The sequence below is a fragment of the Bidens hawaiensis genome, unplaced genomic scaffold (assembly GCF_021521415.1).
Source record: "Bidens hawaiensis isolate Kalapana, Puna unplaced genomic scaffold, B.hawaiensis_p1.1 tig00016505_1, whole genome shotgun sequence".
In the NCBI taxonomy this organism is placed as follows: Eukaryota; Viridiplantae; Streptophyta; class Magnoliopsida; order Asterales; family Asteraceae; genus Bidens; species Bidens hawaiensis.
Window position 1 is genome coordinate 206,994 of NW_027492516.1, and position 18,236 is coordinate 225,229.

The 18,236-nt window shown below is 32.3% G+C and overlaps 2 protein-coding genes across 2 annotated transcripts; both read left to right on the forward strand.

The window, feature by feature from the left end:
• The first annotated feature begins 7,576 nt into the window (after positions 1-7,576).
• On the forward strand, positions 7,577-9,554 carry LOC143551641 (GEM-like protein 4). The gene is made up of 4 exons (XM_077042030.1): positions 7,577-7,642; positions 7,729-7,821; positions 8,570-8,844; positions 9,246-9,554. The coding sequence occupies exons 2-4, from the start codon at positions 7,746-7,748 to the stop codon at positions 9,414-9,416; spliced, it is 522 nt and encodes a 173-aa protein (XP_076898145.1). The 5' UTR covers positions 7,577-7,642; positions 7,729-7,745; the 3' UTR covers positions 9,417-9,554.
• A 1,249-nt stretch (positions 9,555-10,803) lies between these two features.
• Positions 10,804-18,045, forward strand: LOC143551661 (uncharacterized). Its single transcript, XM_077042053.1, has 6 exons — positions 10,804-10,881; positions 11,049-11,880; positions 11,974-12,162; positions 12,243-13,357; positions 17,766-17,943; positions 18,029-18,045. Exons 1-6 carry the CDS (start codon positions 10,804-10,806, stop codon positions 18,043-18,045), a joined length of 2,409 nt encoding a protein of 802 aa, XP_076898168.1.
• Positions 18,046-18,236: the final 191 nt, after the last annotated feature.

The following is an 18,236-nucleotide window of genomic DNA, read 5'->3' on the forward strand; positions in this document are numbered from 1 at the left end:
GTTTAGTTTCAATTTTCAATTGTTCAGTTTTAATTTTCTATAATAAAAAATGTAGTTACTAACGGTTGAGCACATATGTTTAACTTAAAAGTATCAAAACTGGCATTGAACAACCTTAAGTAACATATCAATTTTTTTTAAATTGAAAAAACTATAATAATATCATACTCAAATTAAAGAGTATAAAAATCTCGTTTTTATAATGCAATTTTTGTATAAAAACACTAACGTGTGACAAAATTATAGACTTTTAAAAAGTCGTAGAAGGTGGTTGGTTTGAAATTGAAATAAAAAATATAATATGGTTAAAGATAAGGGGATAAACTTGTAAGTTAGTTGAATTGTGTTTAAAAGACAAGTTTGCCCTTTTTTATACATGTACATTATGCATTAAAATGTGTAAAACTCTTAAAATCAAGTGTCTTAATTTGCCTTGTCTCATGTATTTTATATATATATAAATATATACTAGATACAGTTAAAAAAAATTTGAACAAAGTCTTTTTTTAATACAAGTAAACTTGACTATTACATCTTTAAATCAACCCAATTCTAATATATTTTTTTGTAATATGTATTCTTGTTGTGTCTTCCATTAAAGTTTATCATTTATATGGCAAACATTTTTAATATTCATATTATGATCCTATTATGTATCATATTTTGTTGGTGTTTAGTTATAATTGATGGTGCAATTAGATTATAATTAACTTAAACTAAATTTACTATTGAAGCTTAAACTGTGAAACCAAACCAGAACCAAACCGTTAGTAATGGTTTAGTTTTAATTTTCAGTTGTTTAGTTATAATTTTTGATAATAAAAAAATCGTTACTAACGGTTGAGCTAATATGTTTAACTTTAGAACATCAGAACTGGCATTAAACAACCTTAAGTAGCATATCAATTTTTTTTAAATTGAAAAAACTATAATAATATCATACTCAAATTAAAGAGCATAAAAATCTCGTTTTAAGGTGAAATTTTTATACAAAAACACTAACGTGTGAAAAAATTATAGACTTTTAAAAATTCGTAGGGCTTGGTTGGTTTGAAATTGAAATAAAAAATATAATATGGTTAAAGATGAGGGGGTAAACTTGTAAGTTTGTTGAATCGTGTTTAAAAGACAAGTTTACCCCTTGTTATGCATGTACATTATGCATTAAAACGTGTAAAACTTTAAAATCAAGTGTCTTAATTTGCCATTGTCTCATACATTATATATGATATAGATAAATGAACAAAGTCTTTTTCAACACAAGTAAACATGACTATTACAACTTTAAATTAACCTAATTCCAGTATAATTTTACAATCTTCGTTCTTGTTATCGTTTCTCATCTTAGGTGTTTCATTAGTCTTTTGCCATTAATGTTGCTAAAATTATCATTTTTCCTATTTTTTTTTATATATAAGAGAGTTGGTAACAATTCGATTTCAATTTTCAATGATTCAATTTTTGGTTTGGATGACGAAAAATTGATACTAATGGTTGGGCTCACAAGTTGAACTTACAAACCATCAAAACTGGCTCGATACTAATGGTTGGGCTCACACGTAATTTATTAATTTTTTAAAAATTATAACAATATCATACTCAAATTAAAGAGAATAAAATGCTCGATTTTATTGTGCACATTTTTTACAAAAATATTATCATACGAAAAAATTATGGTCGTTTAAAAATCATGGTGGGAAGTTAGTTTAAGATTAAAATTAAAAACATAATATGGTTAAAGATGAGGGGGCAAACTTGTAATTTTGGTGAATTGTGTTTAAAAGACATGTTTACCCTTTTTTACACATGCACCTTATGCATTAGCATTTATAAAACTTTTAAAATCAATTGTCTTAATTTACCCTTGTCTCATGTATTATATATAATATAGATAATAACAAAAGAAAAATAAAAATAAAAAAATAAAAAGTTTAACAAGCAATAATAAAGATAGGGTGAATACTTGTCATTTTAAAGAATAAGTTAAGCCTGACAATTTTTAAAATACAATTTATTGACTTTCCCTACTCTATCACATAAGTTAATCTAGGGGTGATAATCTTGACCCAAATCATTTTAAATGGGTTAATTTGAGTTGTTTTAAAAATCATAGTTATTGATTTGGGTCATAAATTTTAACTAAATGCGTCAAAATGTGACACTTGAAATTCCACCTTCTTATTTTCAGGTCAAAGTGAGTAGACAAATTTAAAGAAATGCGTCGATGTGGGTTAGTGTCTTAAGGAAAAGTGGCAGGCTCGGGTTGAAACGGGTTTTGGATTGGAACGAGTTCGGTATAGGTTTTGGCTCGGATTAGGTTTCGAGTCGACACGAGTTTTCGCACTGGACGCGTTGAGTTTCGATTTCCTTTGTTTCTTTTTTGTCGGTTTTGGAGCACTAGACGGGTTGGGTTTCGGTTTCTTCTGTTTGTTTTTGGTCGGTTTTGGATTCGTTTTTGGTTTTCTTGTTTCATTTTGGTCGGTTTTTTCAGTTTCATTTCAATTTGGTTTCAGTTTTTTAGTTTCGTTTTGATCGATTTTTTCAGTTTTGATCAATTCGGTTCAGTTTTGGTTTTTTGTTTCGTTTTCGTCGACTTTTCGATTTTAGTTCCTTTCTCGGTTTTTTTTGAACGAGGATAACAGAGGAAACGTCTTTGTTATTTTATTTTTTTTTTCGTTTTTGATTTGTATTTTGAGTTATGATTTTTTTTTTTTTTTGAGGGGTTTTTGATGTTAATTAAAACCCCTAAAAAATTAATAAAAAATAATAACTTAAAATATAAATCAAAAACGAAAAATGTAAAAGGACTAAAACGTTTCCTCCGTTGTCCTCGTTCTTAAAAAAAATGATCCGAAATTCGTTTTGACCCGTTCCGACCTTGACCCTTTCCGACCCGGACCCGTTCCAGCCTGAACCTCTTGATCCTAACCCGTTCCGACTTGAACCAAAACAACCCTTTTTCAGTTGACTTGTTCCGGCACTAACCCGTTTCGACCCGACCCAACCCATTTGCAGTTAATACAAACACTTTTTTAAAAACTTATGTTAAAATAATCATTAATAGTTCCTTTTAGACTTATATAAGCAATCCCAAACACGCCCTATATTTTGTGCTATATTTGTTTATGGCTAAGTATCGACGTTTCTAGAGCTCCTACTTGTATGAGTGACTAGTGAGTGTTTTCCCTCCGGTGTTAATAATTAACCTCGTCTTCCATTCACTTTTACACCTCTAAATTCTAATGCCAAAATGTCTTTCTTAAACTAAACCTTTACTTGTATTCATTAACTTAACGCTACATTCAAAGTAATTGCTCAGATCATTCTAAATTGTTTTAGTAGAGATATGTGATTTTTAATAAAATAGGTTTTGTAACCTTATGTTAACTATATATGAAACCTGACACATTTTGTTCGGGCCATTGTGCCGCATACTTGCATTGTGTCAAACTACTTTGTCTGAATATGCTACTGGATTACATAAGTTATTTCTCTCTTTATAAAGCTCCAACTAAAATATTGGAAATTTAAGGCTAAGAGAAGAAAAGTTTTAATTTGTGTGAAGGAATGAAGATAAACCAAGATTTGTTGGGTGGCGTGGAACCTGGGCAAAAGAAGATGAGGGGTTTTGGGTTTGTGTCGTTGCCTAGTTTGATTAAAGGTGAAGTATGGAATGGGTTGAAATCAGTAACACTTGTTCCTTTAGCATGTATAAAAGTAGTATGTGGAATAAAAGGTGGAAAAATCAATTTTTAACCCACTGTGCGTCTAAAACCAAACTATAGGGTTAAGGGTCAAGTTATTCTACAAAGGGAGACAAAAATGAAAATGATGAGAAAGATTTATAGCCACACAAAAAAAATCCTTTAAAAAAATTAAAAACAAATAAATAAAAAATCATAACTCAAAATTTAATAAAAAAACAAAAAATAAAAACACAAAAATGTTTCCACCGTCATCCTCATTCTAAAAAAACTCGAAAAAGACATAATGTTAAGTGAAAAAAAACCATTGTGTCTTTTTGTTTATCATTGTGTTTTGTATTTATTTTTCGTCATTGATTGTATCTTTTTTCTTTGACATTGTGTCTTTTTTTCTTGATATTGTATTATATTACTCAACATTGTATTATATTTTATTCGGCATTGTGTTATATTTTGCGATTTATTGTGTCTTTTTTAGTTATAATTGTGTCTTTTGTTCATTTTTATCATTGTGCCTTTTGTCTCTGCATTGTGTCTTTTTGGAGTCTTTTTTTTTGAACGAGAATGACGAGGGAAACATTTTTGGTTTTTAAACTTTTTTATTTTTTATTTATATTTTGAGTTATGATTTTTTTAATTAATTGTTTTGGAATTTTTTAGAGGTTTTTTGTGTGGCCACAAAACCTTCTCATACTTCTCATTTTTGTCTCCCTTTATATTTTAACTTTTCCCTAGGGTTAAACCGGTAAACTACGACTTTTGAACCTATAATCTACATAACCTATATTTCCTAAAAAAATTAAGTCCAAATATATAGTATAAAGGGAATATCTCACAGAATAGTAACCAAGTTTCAAAAGTGTTTCAATTAGGTCACCCATTCAATTTTTCTCCAAATCGGGTCACTAAATCTTTAAATCGAGTCTCACCGATTTTTTTATGCGTCAAGAAAGAAATGGAGGATAACATATGTGGGTCGGAATTTGCAATATATGCATTTAAATTTAAAAAAATTAAAAAAAGTTAATTATATTAAAATAAACAATAAAATCCACGTCACCATTCAACGTTAACATAAAAAAAGATAAAAAGATATCCTATGTGAAACAAAAAAGAAAAGGGCTAAAAAACATGTTAAAACCTTTAATTTAATAAAATATGAAAATTAGATGACTTAATTTGAACACTTTTTAAAAGTTGAGTGACCTAATTGGAACACTTTTGAAATTTTTGTTGTTGTTCTATGAAATTGCCCCCAGTATAAAACAGTTTGAAAAGTTTAAAAAATATTGATGCGTTAAATTACGCGTTTAAACATTTTTAGCGCAGAGTTTCTCAAAATCGACGTTAAAAACCGTTTGTAAATCGCTTATTATTTTTAACTTGGGGATTAGAACACCCTAAAATGTATCTTTAGAACTACAAATAATTACTATGAGCAACGAAAACTCTGATGGACGTACCGGTTCCAACCAATTAAGATGATTCAATTCAAACAGCCACTTCCACATTGTGTGGTGTACTTGATCTAAAGCGTAACCTATGTGCAAGGGCGTTTGATCAAGTGAGCTATTTAGTTTCAATAACAATTAACTTTGGTGGTCAATTGTTTTTCTTGAGCGCCGAATGCTTTATGGATAGGTTCTCCATTTATTTGGTTGTGCCGAAGAGGCAGGTGATTTTGCGTTTGCCTATGAGTTTGCAAGAAGGTTAAAACCCACTAAGGTGTTCGTTAGCAAATTCAAAAAGACTTGAACACTAACAGGTGAAAGGGTGCGCCTACTTTTGTTTGCAGTTCATAAAACTTGTTTTATTGGGGAAGATAGTGACTATTCCATTAACGATGTTCATCATCTGAAGGTTGAGCTTACTCATAGGCCTTGAGAAACTAATAAGATCAAAAATTTTGGTAGTGATGCTATTTAGATTGAAGATTACTTTTTTTAAGCTGGCTTTTTTTAACTATCACTCAAATGTCCCTTTGGTTGTTTACAAGAAATTATATCTTAGGGGGTTGTTTGGAATTACCTTTTAATTGGTTAGAGATAAAGTGTTGTGGGTTCATTAAAACGAGACATTTTAATGGTTTATGGAGTCTATTAATGGATTGGTTTTCGAAACATATTCATTGATTTGGAGGCTACTTCTTGACTGATGAAACCTCTTATAATGACTTAATAGTTAGCACGATGCTGCCAAAAAAACCCCTTATTTTTGGTTAGATGAAAGTTGTCATGTAATATTATGGTTTTATGTTAGTTTGATAGTTATGGTCATATATTGTTAAATGTTATTTAGCACATAAATTTTTGTTTTTAAAATCATATTCAACTTTCTTTTAGAACCTAAACCTAATTTTACACCACCTAAAATCCATATAAATTCCCACAATTAAAGTAATAAGATTTATCATGTTATTTCAATCCCAACTCTTTTAAGTTTACTTAACTTGAGCTCCTTTCTTAAACAACATTATCTTAATTCTTAAACATCTTCCAAAGTTTGCTAAAAAGGAAAGGAAAGAAATTATAATCAATGAGGCTTTTTTTTTTTTTCATAATTACTTTAATTAAAATGGTATACTAGTAAAAAAATAGAGTAGTTTATGTTAAACAAGAAACTAATTTAGGTATCAAAATGTATTAAACTATTTAATGGTATGCTTTATTTTATAAACTAGCTTTCAAACCCGTGTATTACACGGGATTCGTCAATGTTTAAATTAATATCATAAATTATTTGAAACAAATAATTTCTTTAAAAAATTTAAAGATAAACCTAAAAACATAATTATGTTAAAAATGTATTAGAAATACTTTGTAATTTTGTATACACTTCTTTGTATACAACATTTAACATGGTGTTAATAACTTTAATTAGAGTCTGCTCATCACGCTGCCTAAACAAATTTTCACCTTAACCATTTTGACCTGAACCAAATTGGCTTTTTAAAGTGATTCGTTTCAACCCGAATCCATTTTGATCATAATCAAATTCATTTTTTTAAGTTGGTCCGTATTGACCGAACTCATTTTCACACAAATTTGTTCTAAGAAAACCCAGTATGAAACCAGCCAAACAATTTTTTTTTTCAATTGGCCCGTTTTGACTTGAACTCATTTTCACTCGAACCAGTTTTGACCTCTTCAATTCATGTCTTATTGAATCATTGGGTCGAAAATGCCTGAGAAGCTCATTTCTTTTATGCTATGAACATCCAAAATCCCTTTAACATAATATGCAAACATTATGCCATAGTATCCTATATAAAGTCATAAAACCTGATTAAACAAGAAAAGTCACAATTGTAGTATGTTAGGTAAAAAAACTCTAATTCTCTATAATTGTTTTGTTGTAACAAATTCATATCCAACTATCTCTAATATTTTATACACAAAAAGTGATACATTTGATCAAACATAACACATATCTGCCATCTTTACCATCTTTGTCACCACACCAAATGGTCTGGGACAATGCAAATGCAAGGTTAAAGATAAAATTTTGGGATAATTAATATTAACCTATTTTTTCTAACGGCTGATCTATGTCATATGTCACTGATCTATCCATTCATCTCTATTCTCCTAATAGGAGACCAGCGTTAGTAGAAAACCCACTATAAGTGATTAATATTAATATATTTAAAATATTACTTGTTATGAAATTATGTGCAACTCAAGTAATTGAAATTGAAAATAGAAGCCTGCTGGAAATTTACAATACAATTAATATCAAAACCAGCGTTGAAGAAGACCACCCACTAAACAACCCAACCATATTATTCTCCCATTCTCATTCTTCCTTCCACACATTCATTTCAAATAATAATATGAACGGCATCAACTACACCGCCGACCACCACCGGAGCTCCGTCGCCTCGTCACCGCCGGCGCGTTTGCTCTCAACACCATCTCCGTTCCTAGATTCCACTCAAGGTACTCTCTCTCACACACACAAACACACAGTTAAACAGTTTTCTCTCTCTAAAGATATAGTTAATTGTGGGTTTTGATTTCTGAAGGTTTTGAAGACGAAAACATGAAGGCGAGTGGTAAGAAATTGAAGACTCACGGGCGAAAACCCAGCAATTTCGCCTACAGAGTTCGAGATCACGGTGAGATTATGGTTACAGATTGTTTTGAGGTTCAATTGAGCTTCGGAAACACTTTAATTGTGTTTAATTTTATGAACTTGAGCTCAATTTGAGGTTTAGGGCTAGTCTTTTACACTAATTGATTGTGAGATTTGAGTAAGATTGCAATGGTTTTGACTTTTGAGGTTCAATTGTCGTCGAAAATGCTTTAATTTGGTTTGGTTTCATGAATTGGTGTTCAATTTGAGGTTTAGGCTACTTTATCACTACATGATTTTAAAATCACAGTAGCATTTCAATCACCAAATCGATTCGAGCTTCGGTTGAGCGTTGGAAACGCTTTAATTCTTGCCTTGGTTTTAAAAGGCGAGAAACGCACAAAAGTCGACATTGCCTGTTATGGAAACGTAAATGGCAAAGCTCATCGATGATTTGTAAAGTTTTTATATAAACTTTTGTTATATATCTCAAAATATAGCTATAAATAAGCTTTATATATGATTTAATATATATAAATAACATATATGTACAACCCAAAAGGCATTTGTACAACATTTTGATGCACAAAAAATTTTAAAAAAAAATATTGTACAAAAGGTGTGTGCTTCACCTAGTCACCTGCGCCTCGGGCTGTTTCCAGTGCGCCTCAAGTGCGCTTTTTGGAAAGTGTGCGTCATAGGTAGTCAAAAGTGATGAGCTTTTTGGGCGCGTTTTTTTAAACCAGGATTTGCAGTTGAGTAACAGAAAACGGTTATTTGGTGGTTTGCAGTGAAAATGGGTCCGAAACTATCGGAAACGTTGAAGGGGAAGCTAAGCTTGGGGGCGAGAATCATACAAAAAGGCGGGAGGGAAAACATATTCAAGGAAGTATTTGGGGCAGATGATGGAGAGAAGTTGTTGAAAGCTTCACAATGTTATTTATCAACAAGCGCAGGTCCAATTGCCGGGATATTGTTCATCTCCACTCAAAAGCTTGCTTTCTGCAGTGAAAGATCCATCAAATTGCATTCAGCAAATGGGGATCTTATTAGAAACCCTTACAAGGTAATTTGTTATTACTTTATTTAAAATGACTGTTTTGTGTAACGAATTATCTCTAGTAACGAGACATGTGACTTCGTACTGCTTTTATGCTAGTGTGTCGGACCAACTTTTCTTAACGACTTACGATTATGTGAGACACGTGAACTTAATTAACGTATCGTGTGACATTATGGTACTAGAATATAAAGTGGCACCAACTTGAAGTCACATGGTTTATAGAAAATTTGATATGAAATGACTTCACTTTTTAACATACACATAAAAATAACCATATTTGTGGTACTCGAGTGACAGACTTGATGGTATTATTTAGTGTATGACAATCGTTTTTTATCGTCATAAAGTATATGATACTCGAGTGACAGACATGATGGTATAATTTGCATGTTTTGTTTTTGTAGGTGGTGATCCCGACGAACAAGATAAAAGAAAGTAACGAGAGCGAGAATGTGGAAAACCCGACACAAAAGTGCATCCAAATCGTTACCGATGATAGCTTTGAATTTTGGTTCATGGGTTTCGTAAGATATGAGAAAGCATTTCAAAATCTCAGGAAGGTGGTTCCAAAATAGGCAAACTTTTATGATGGTAGTTTGTATGGTTTCTTTTTCTTTTGTACAAATTATTTGCATTAATCTATTTTTTGAAGTCTTGTGTAAAAAAGTAGATGGTTAAAGAACTATTATTTAGCCTTGGAATTTTTAACAAGTGGAAAAAGACGCTCTTGTCTATTTTTATTGTTCTATACTTTTATCTAATCTCTATGTTTGTTTCATAATCAAATGTTATATACCTATTTGTTTAGAGGTTATTGATTTAAGACTTTTAAAAGTAGATGATTAAATAACTACTCTCTAGTGAAGAGAATTTTTTAACATGTCAATAACATTTCCCCCGCATCTACTTCGTTTCATTAATCATTATATGACTAAGAGGGGTTTTTTTAAGTAGCGAGTTTACTTGTTGGTGTTCCTAGATAAATTAGGCATAGAACATCAAAATCAATATAAAATCAGTATAGACAGCTAGCACTCGAGTATGGGGTAGTTTCAAACGTTGTTAAAAGAAATCGTTACCCGAGTTGCGATTAGTCGTTACTCGTTATCTAAAATAGACTGGTGTTTTTTGTGATTGAACAATAATATTATAAAGGGTGAGAAGGAAATTTCGATGCAAGTGGTACCCGCTGACCAAATGGTCAAACTGGCAGGTTATTCGTCCATCTGTCACGCGGTTGAATGACTAAGAACACGGTGGCGGCCTTTTAACAACAAACCTTGACCGAGCAAACTTAGTATAGGACTATAGGTTGCCTCTTTTTTCTTTGGGCCCTGCTATATGCACCATAATGGGTCAAGTTTGAAAAGTTTAATGGAGAGAGAAAGAGAAATAAGATTGTCAGCTTTCCTCTTTTTCATAATTTTGTGTCAGTCTTAACTTTTATTTTATTTTTTTGGTCAAACAAGATATGATCAGCTTTTTTATCTTTGAAAACTTCAATTTAACTTTCCAAATCACTTTCTCTCTTGATCAGATACAAACCTTAGAAAACACCATTTGTATTGAAAAGAAAAATACAGTTAGAAAGTTAACATTAATTCTATATCACTAAAACTTGATCATCTACGTATTATAAATAAGAATACTTCAATCAAAAACTTAATCAAAACTTGATATTCCAAATCAGTAAACAAATACAAGTTAATAAGTTAATAAGGTAATAATATTTAATTCAAAGCCACCATCCACCACCACACACCACCATCCCCTGCCAGTGCCATCCACCACCATCCCCTACCGTCCGTCGCCGTCCACCACCATCCACCACCGCCATCCACCACCATCCACCACAGATCTAAAAATACAAGTAAAAAAAGTTATTCATTTCTTTTATAAACATCACACATTTATTTCTTTTATATTTGAGTTTCTAATAATTATGTTTTTTTATTTGAATAGATGTCGACTTTTTATGAAAATGATTCAATGGGATATGATGAAATTATTATGACTACACCACAATTTGCTACTAATCAGGTACAATATCCATTAAAAAACATAGTTTATGACACCATCTATTGTTGTTATATTATTAACTTTTATTTTTATTGTTGTTATATTATTAACTTTTATTACTAGTATTATTATTATTTTAATATTTTAATACTAGTATTATTATTATTATTATTATTATTAATTTGTAGGTGTTCCGGTCTCGTGAAGATTTGGTGGAATGGGTACAAAAGTTGGGATACTCACTTGGTGTTGTCGTCGTCACAAAAAGGTCGAATAAAAGACCTTGTGGTTTTGTCTTCAAGGTTGTACTCATATGTGATCGTGGCGGAAAATACAGAGTTCAGGAATCAAGCAAGGCGTCCGGCACAAAAAAGATTAATTGCCCATTCGAATTAGAAGGAAGATATTCGGATGAGTATGATGCGTGGACCTTAACGGTGATTTGCGATGGACATAACCATCAACGTTCACAGTATATGGAGGGTCATGCATATGCAAGGAGACTTACCGATGATGAACGTAGTTGGGTTGCATATTTGACAAAGATGAATGTTGCGCCACATGACATTTTATCATTACTTAAGGAGCGGAATTTAAGTAATGTATCCACAATCAAGACTATTTACAACGAAAGAAATAAGATTCGCTTGATCGAGCAAGAAGGCAAATCTCCAATGCAGGTTCTCCTATCCTTTTTGCATGATAATAATTACGTCTATGAATTTACTACAACCGGTTTGAATGAGTTGGAAAATATATTCTTCGTTCATCCAACATCATTCGACATTTGGCGTGCATTTCCACATATATTGATTATCGATTCAACTTACAAAACGAACAAGTATAACATGCCTTTTGTTCAGATTGTTGGTGTAACTTCAACCAACAACACGTTTTCCATAGCTTTTGCCTTCATGCATAACGAAAAGACAGTTAACTATACATGGGTCTTAAATTGTCTAAAGTTGACTCTAGACTTCGCACCTGTAAAGGGTTGCCATGTGCTTGTGAACTTTCAATGTTTATAAGTTCAGGTAAGTATCTTCATCTACATCGGATTGATTTTTTAAAGTTGTTCATTTTAAAATTAATACTTATTTACTTTAAATGCAGGTCAATATATTCCTTTAGATAGGATTGATGTTTTTTGGAGGAAGCTAGATGTTTCACCTTTAACTTCTATGCAAGATGATGATGTTGATTGTGATGATGAACTACAAAGTTTTAAGGAAAGTTTCAACAGGTTGTCCAAAGATGGAAAGAGAAGTTGGATAAGAAAGCTCAAGGATATATTCACTCCAGGTACAAAATTATTATATATTTTATTACTTGAAATTTAACACGTATATTATAAAATAATCATTATACAAAATTCGTTTTAGGTAAAATCGACATTCGGGAACCTCGTGTCCAAAGGAATACTCGTGGACGACCGAGTTTGAAGAAAACGCAACAAAAAAGGCATGACGATCCCGTTCGTCAACAGTCTTGCAGATTTACAACTGATAAACCTCCCCTTCAGCGAACCGACTCCCATATGCCTCCGAGGCATAGTTCATATGTGCAACCCGTAGAACGTGATTATGCCCAAGAGCTTACAAGGCACAATTCATTAAGGGACCATGACAATTCTCCCGGTTACAACAGTGGATGGGGGAACTACGAAACACTTGGTTTTTACGGGAACTATGATGATCATCCAACTTACAATAGTGCATACGTGAATACTGGTGAACAAACGTATTTTGGAAGCACTTCAAGTGTAATAGATGATTTATTCGGGTTTAACCAGAATACTGCTGAACAGACGTATTTCACCAACACTGCAAGGGTAACAGAATATGATTTCATGGGGTTGAGCCAGCATAGTGTTACATGTCAAAAATCAATAGACTATCGCACTTATATTGGTGAAATTCCAGAAATATTTCAACCGTATGTGGAGGATATAGAAAACGTCGACGGTGATGGAAATTGTGGGTTTCGGGCTACAGCTGTTGCTCTCGGGTACCACCAAAATGATTGGGCATCAATCCGAAGGTCCCTAATTGAGGAGATGGTGCAGTATGAACAACTTTACAGACTCGCTTTCAACGACAAAAACAATACGGTGGACGAATACAATGCTGTGTTCTCATCCTTGAACTGGTTTGGTAAAGGTTTTGCACCAACACAATACTGGATGATTATGCCAGAGACGGGGTATTTGATTGCAAACAGGTTTAACGTCATTTTTCATTTCATTAGTAAAGATAATAATAGTAGCTCGACAATATTTCCGCTTTGGAGAGGACCTGACCAGTTCCCAGAAAAAAGAATCATTACAATGGCACTGGTGCATTCAAATCATTATGTAGCGGTGAAAATGCAAGGCGAGTTTCCAATGGGTGTCACACAAAAGTTATGGACACTAAACAGACAAACTGCCGCATCTGAGTGGGAACAAATATATCAATCACGTCAACAACTATATAAAGATTGGATATGGAAACCTCCTGTATATAAAGTTATAGATTAATTGTATATCTTATTTATTTGTCTTTTATTTATTTAATTATATATCTTGTTTATATATAAGTAATAATAGTATAATAAAATATAAAATAAAAATAAAATTGTAATTAGTTTAATAAAGAAATAGTAATTAGTAATTAGTAATAATATAAAGAAAAAAAAAGAAAAAGAAAAAATTAAACAAAGAAAAATAAAACGTAATCATTACAATGGGTGTCACACAAAATCATTACATAATCATTAAAAAGAAAAAGAAAAAATTAAACACAATCATTATTTAATAATTAGCGGTGTAAAATGAAATTTAAATGGTGTATTTAGCTCACCCCTAATAATTAGCGGTGTAAAATGAAATTTAAATGGTGTATTTAGCTCACCCCTTTTCTTTAAAGTGTAGAAAATCATTTTACTCTTTATTTATGTATTTATTTATTGTTGATATTTTTTAGCAACCAACAAAAAAATTTATTAAAAAGCTAGACACACCGCAACACCACCACAATGATACAACACACCTATAGCAAGCAAAAGCAAACTAAATACTAGGTTACATTCCGAACCCCACCCAACGACACTTGTTACCCCCGAAAGCCACATCAATTTCTCCAAAAGAACGTGTTTTTACGCGATTTATTCTTTATCCAAAGGAATCCTAATATCTTTATTTCTACCAACAAAGTAGGCACTTGAATTAGATACCCACCATGTACCAAAGCATTCCTCTTTTTCCACAAACACCAAACAGCAATTAGACAACCCGTTTGGAACACTTTTGCTTTCTCAACCGGAAACGAAGAGAATTTAATCATTTATGCATCTCCATCAAGTCTCGAGAACGAAAAATAAATAACTTGAGTACCTTACACCACTGCGAAATTAAGCTCCACGTAGTTTGTGCAAGTCCACACGAAACAAACACGAGCTCGGCCGTCTCCTCAATCTCTTTACAAATCAGGCAAAAAACTGAATTAATCAGGATGCTCCTTCTCGCCAATAAGCATCGAATGTCTGTAACCGGCCAAGCGCCTCCCTCCCGTCACAAACCCGGCCTTCTTCGGAACCTACCGATTCCATTCAAAGACGTTCAAAAATGAAAATGTTGGTATAAAATATGATATTCCAATATTTGGAGAGTTGAGCTTCCTTGACCAAGTCTCAACTAAATAATAAATATTATAGGTATAAGTACCATTCCTTGGCACTTAGGCTAAGCTAATACTAGATAATTACCTAAGTTTCAAAATAAGGAAATTTTATTACACCAAAAGCTGAATTAATCTTCATGGTGTAACCTATGGGCAAGTTCATTCTGTTATACAAGCAATACCAAGTCATACGATTATAGAGGTCACACTGGATAAGCGTAGAATGAGTTTCAGACCAAATTAGAAATAAGGGTGCCTAATGAGCATAGGCACCCTTATTTTATCTTATAATCATAATAAAAGGGATCAACACAATTTACAAATAAATATATAAGCATATGTAATGCAAGCACATTATAACACACACATCTACGCTAAACAGGTGATCATCTTTGTATCTTATCTTATCTTATATAATCATAATAAAAGAAAATGTTGAATCTTAGGTGTCAAGCCTACATTTCTCATAATTTCTAATCTCCCATCTCATTCACTCTAGCTATCCATGGGTCAAAATCATTTTGTCGAACGGGTTATAACATAGTGTGGATTTTATAACATAATGTCATTTCATACCTGAAGTTTGACCAACTACGCAAATTTAGCATATTTTTAAATTTTTGCAATCCACATTCGACGTTTCCAAAACCATGTTATTTAAGTAATTTTCGTGAACCCGTTTGTTTTTCCTTTAAGTCGACATTAAATTAGTTCATAAGCATTTTGAGAATCACAATTGAAGTAAAGGAACCTATTTATTTTTATCGAATGATAAATCCCGTGTAATACACGGGTTCAAAAGCTAGTATATTATATATACATATTATTATCATCGTAAAATGAGCAAAACCATCTTGGATTGTGTATTTCTTGTTGGTTTACTTTCGTTGTTACTTTTTAAATTAACAATAACTTAGTCATGGTGCAAAATTGCATTGCGAATTAGGGATTGTAGCCTGGCGTTTTTAAGGTGTGTAGTAAAGTTATTTCTCTTCAAGTGGTTGATTGTTCTATTTCATGGCAGATATTTGTTTGGATTTAAGAATAGCTTCAGAAGGTGCGTGGTTTAGCCGCTTTGTAAAAAAAATTAGTTACGACTTAGGGAAATTTAGCAATTGGTAGTCACCAAAAAACGTTTTTGGTTGGTAGCATCCGGGTTTTGGTCATTGAGTAACAAGATTAGGTCTTTGCTGTTGACATCTTCTTTTTTGATGATTAACCTATAATTGTATAAAATTATTAAAACATAAAAATATATACTTTAATCCCATGACCGAAACAGTAACTAATAACTGTTATAAAAGCATCAAGACACTAAATGAGACGACTAGAGTAGATTGGACAAATTAAAACAAAAGAGTTAATAGCCGAAAGGGCTAGCTAGGGACATTGATGTGATATGAGTGGGGTACGACCGTACGAGGAAGTAAGTCACGGTAGGGGGCAACAACAACAACTATGGATGTTACAATAGCCGACAACAACAAAGGAGGCACTTGTAGGACCTACGCGCAAGGTGGCTAATGCAGTTACGTGTGGGGGGCGATCTTATTAGTGTTACTTTGTAAATTTTGCAAATCAATCTCCTAAAATTATGGTAGTTTTCATTATTTGACCACGAAAGAATTTATTATGATGTTAACCAGGGCCGACCCAAGGAGTGCGTGGATCCGCACCTCCGGCAGAGGCATTTTTTCCAAGGGCCTATTTTTTATATTTTTATTTATACACGTATTTAAAAATATACGACCTTATAAAAACTATTGGATCTTAGTAAAAGTTTAAAACTTTAATCATAGGGTTCAAATAATATTTTTGATCTATAACCCAAATATCCAACTATAATAATTTATTTATTTATTTGACCCAAAATAAAAGTAAAACGGAATTAATAATAAAATAAAAAAGAAGCGGAGTACTAGCGACGACGAACGAACGGGAGAACAGTCTATTGCCAAGTACTCGACAACCTATTCCACCACCGTCAACCGCCATTATCCATCATCAAGTCCATCAATAGGCCACCGTTGACCACCAATAGGCCACTGTTGAACTCAATTTAGCCATAATATATAATTTTTAATTTAGCCCTATTGAGCCTTTTGTTAATTGTTAAGCCCTAAATTAGATGTATTATTAGCAATTATGCCTTTTAAACTTGCAATTATGTTGTGTTAAATTACATGAATCATCGGTTAGCTATTAAAGTATGTTATTTTAATACTATACTATATTTTTTTACTATGTTTATTATTATGACATTACTCGTTATGACTTAAGATCTTTTTCTTTAAACTCGGCCGACGCATTAAATCATCCGGCCAACCCTATGTTATCAGAAGTAACATAATAATGAAACACAGGCCCCACCCTGGATATGACACAAGCCCTTGGGTGAGGCCTGTGTTTCATTACATATATTTATTTTAAGCACATTTGTGTTAGAAGGCTCATTTCTTTAAAATAATAATAGCAATTAACATATGGAAGGGTTCGAACGCTGAATTCTAAACGAAGCACAACAGGGACTTCCGACGGAAACGGGCCGGCCATTTGAGACCTGTTTGGCCGGCGCCGGCTCTGGCAACCAGAGACGTTTGCTTCTGTCCTTCACTCCTTCATCCAGTGTTTATTAATTTCGACTTTTCAAGTGTTCGTCGTTTACCCGGTGTATATTAATTTCGAGTATTCGTCGTTTACCCGGTAAAAGTTTGACCCAATTATTGATTTCGAGTGGCTTTTGTCCTTCACTCCTGTTGCCGTATGTTGATTTCAAATTATTGGTTTCTTGCCCCTAAATTGTCACTCATCCTGATGTTATAAGTTATTAGTTATTTTAATATCTTGTTTTTTATTGTTAATTTTTATTTAAGTTTTTATGTTAAATAATTTGATATTTGTTAATTTTTATGAGTTTATTGGTTGGACAATTGATTTAAGTGAAGAAGTTGATTAATTACTTCAAGAAATATATAGAAAAGTGGGGTTGTCTAAGACGATCAATGAAGCTAAGGAAATTGCAATTGAATTGGGTGTTGATCCAATATTCAATCAAAGGCGTCCGATTCGAAGGAAAAAACAATTTGGGGGACTTCTAATACAGAAGATGTTTTATTTTCAGTGGAGGGGGGTTTTAGAGTCAATTACTTTTTATGTATTGTTGACCAAGCTATTTCATCTCTTGAAAAAAGATTTGAACAGTACCAATAATACGAAAAACTATTTGGTTTTTTGTTTTCTAAAAAGTTGAGCGAACTTGGAGAAAAAGATCTTAAATCGTGTTGTTATTCTCTTCAAGATGCATTGAAGAATGGTGAAGAATCTGATCTTGATGTTGAAGAACTTTATGGAGAGTTGAAGTTGAGACCTTTTTTACCTAGTGATGTTATAAGTCCTTTAGATGTTTTTAAACAATCTGAAACAGGTCTGTTTATACTAATGCATTATTGTATTATTTTTTTACCTTATCAAATTTTTAATTCTTTTGATGCTTTAAACAATATGAACAGGTGGATTCTTACCCTAATGCATTAGTTGCATATATAGTGTTGTTGACTATTCCGGTAGCAGTGGCATCGGCAGAACAAAGTTTTTCAAAGTTGAAGTTGTTGAAGACATATTTATAATCATCAATGTCCTAAGAAAGACTTAATGGATTGGCGATTATTGCTATTGAAAACGATGTTTTTGAGACCATGGATTACAAAGAGTTAATTG

Bases quoted from the DNA above. Each gene is read 5' to 3' on its own strand.
- LOC143551641 (XM_077042030.1), top strand. From the start codon at position 7,746: ATGAAGGCGAGTGGTAAGAAATTGAAGACTCACGGGCGAAAACCCAGC. The intron at 7,822-8,569 runs GTGAGATTATGG...GGTGGTTTGCAG, and splicing joins CTACAGAGTTCGAGATCACG to TGAAAATGGGTCCGAAACTA. The intron at 8,845-9,245 runs GTAATTTGTTAT...TTGTTTTTGTAG, and splicing joins TTATTAGAAACCCTTACAAG to GTGGTGATCCCGACGAACAA.
- LOC143551661 (XM_077042053.1), top strand. From the start codon at position 10,804: ATGTCGACTTTTTATGAAAATGATTCAATGGGATATGATGAAATTATT. The intron at 11,881-11,973 runs GTTTATAAGTTC...CTTTAAATGCAG, and splicing joins TGTGCTTGTGAACTTTCAAT to GTCAATATATTCCTTTAGAT. The intron at 13,358-17,765 runs GTATATAAAGTT...TTTTCTAAAAAG, and splicing joins ATTGGATATGGAAACCTCCT to TTGAGCGAACTTGGAGAAAA.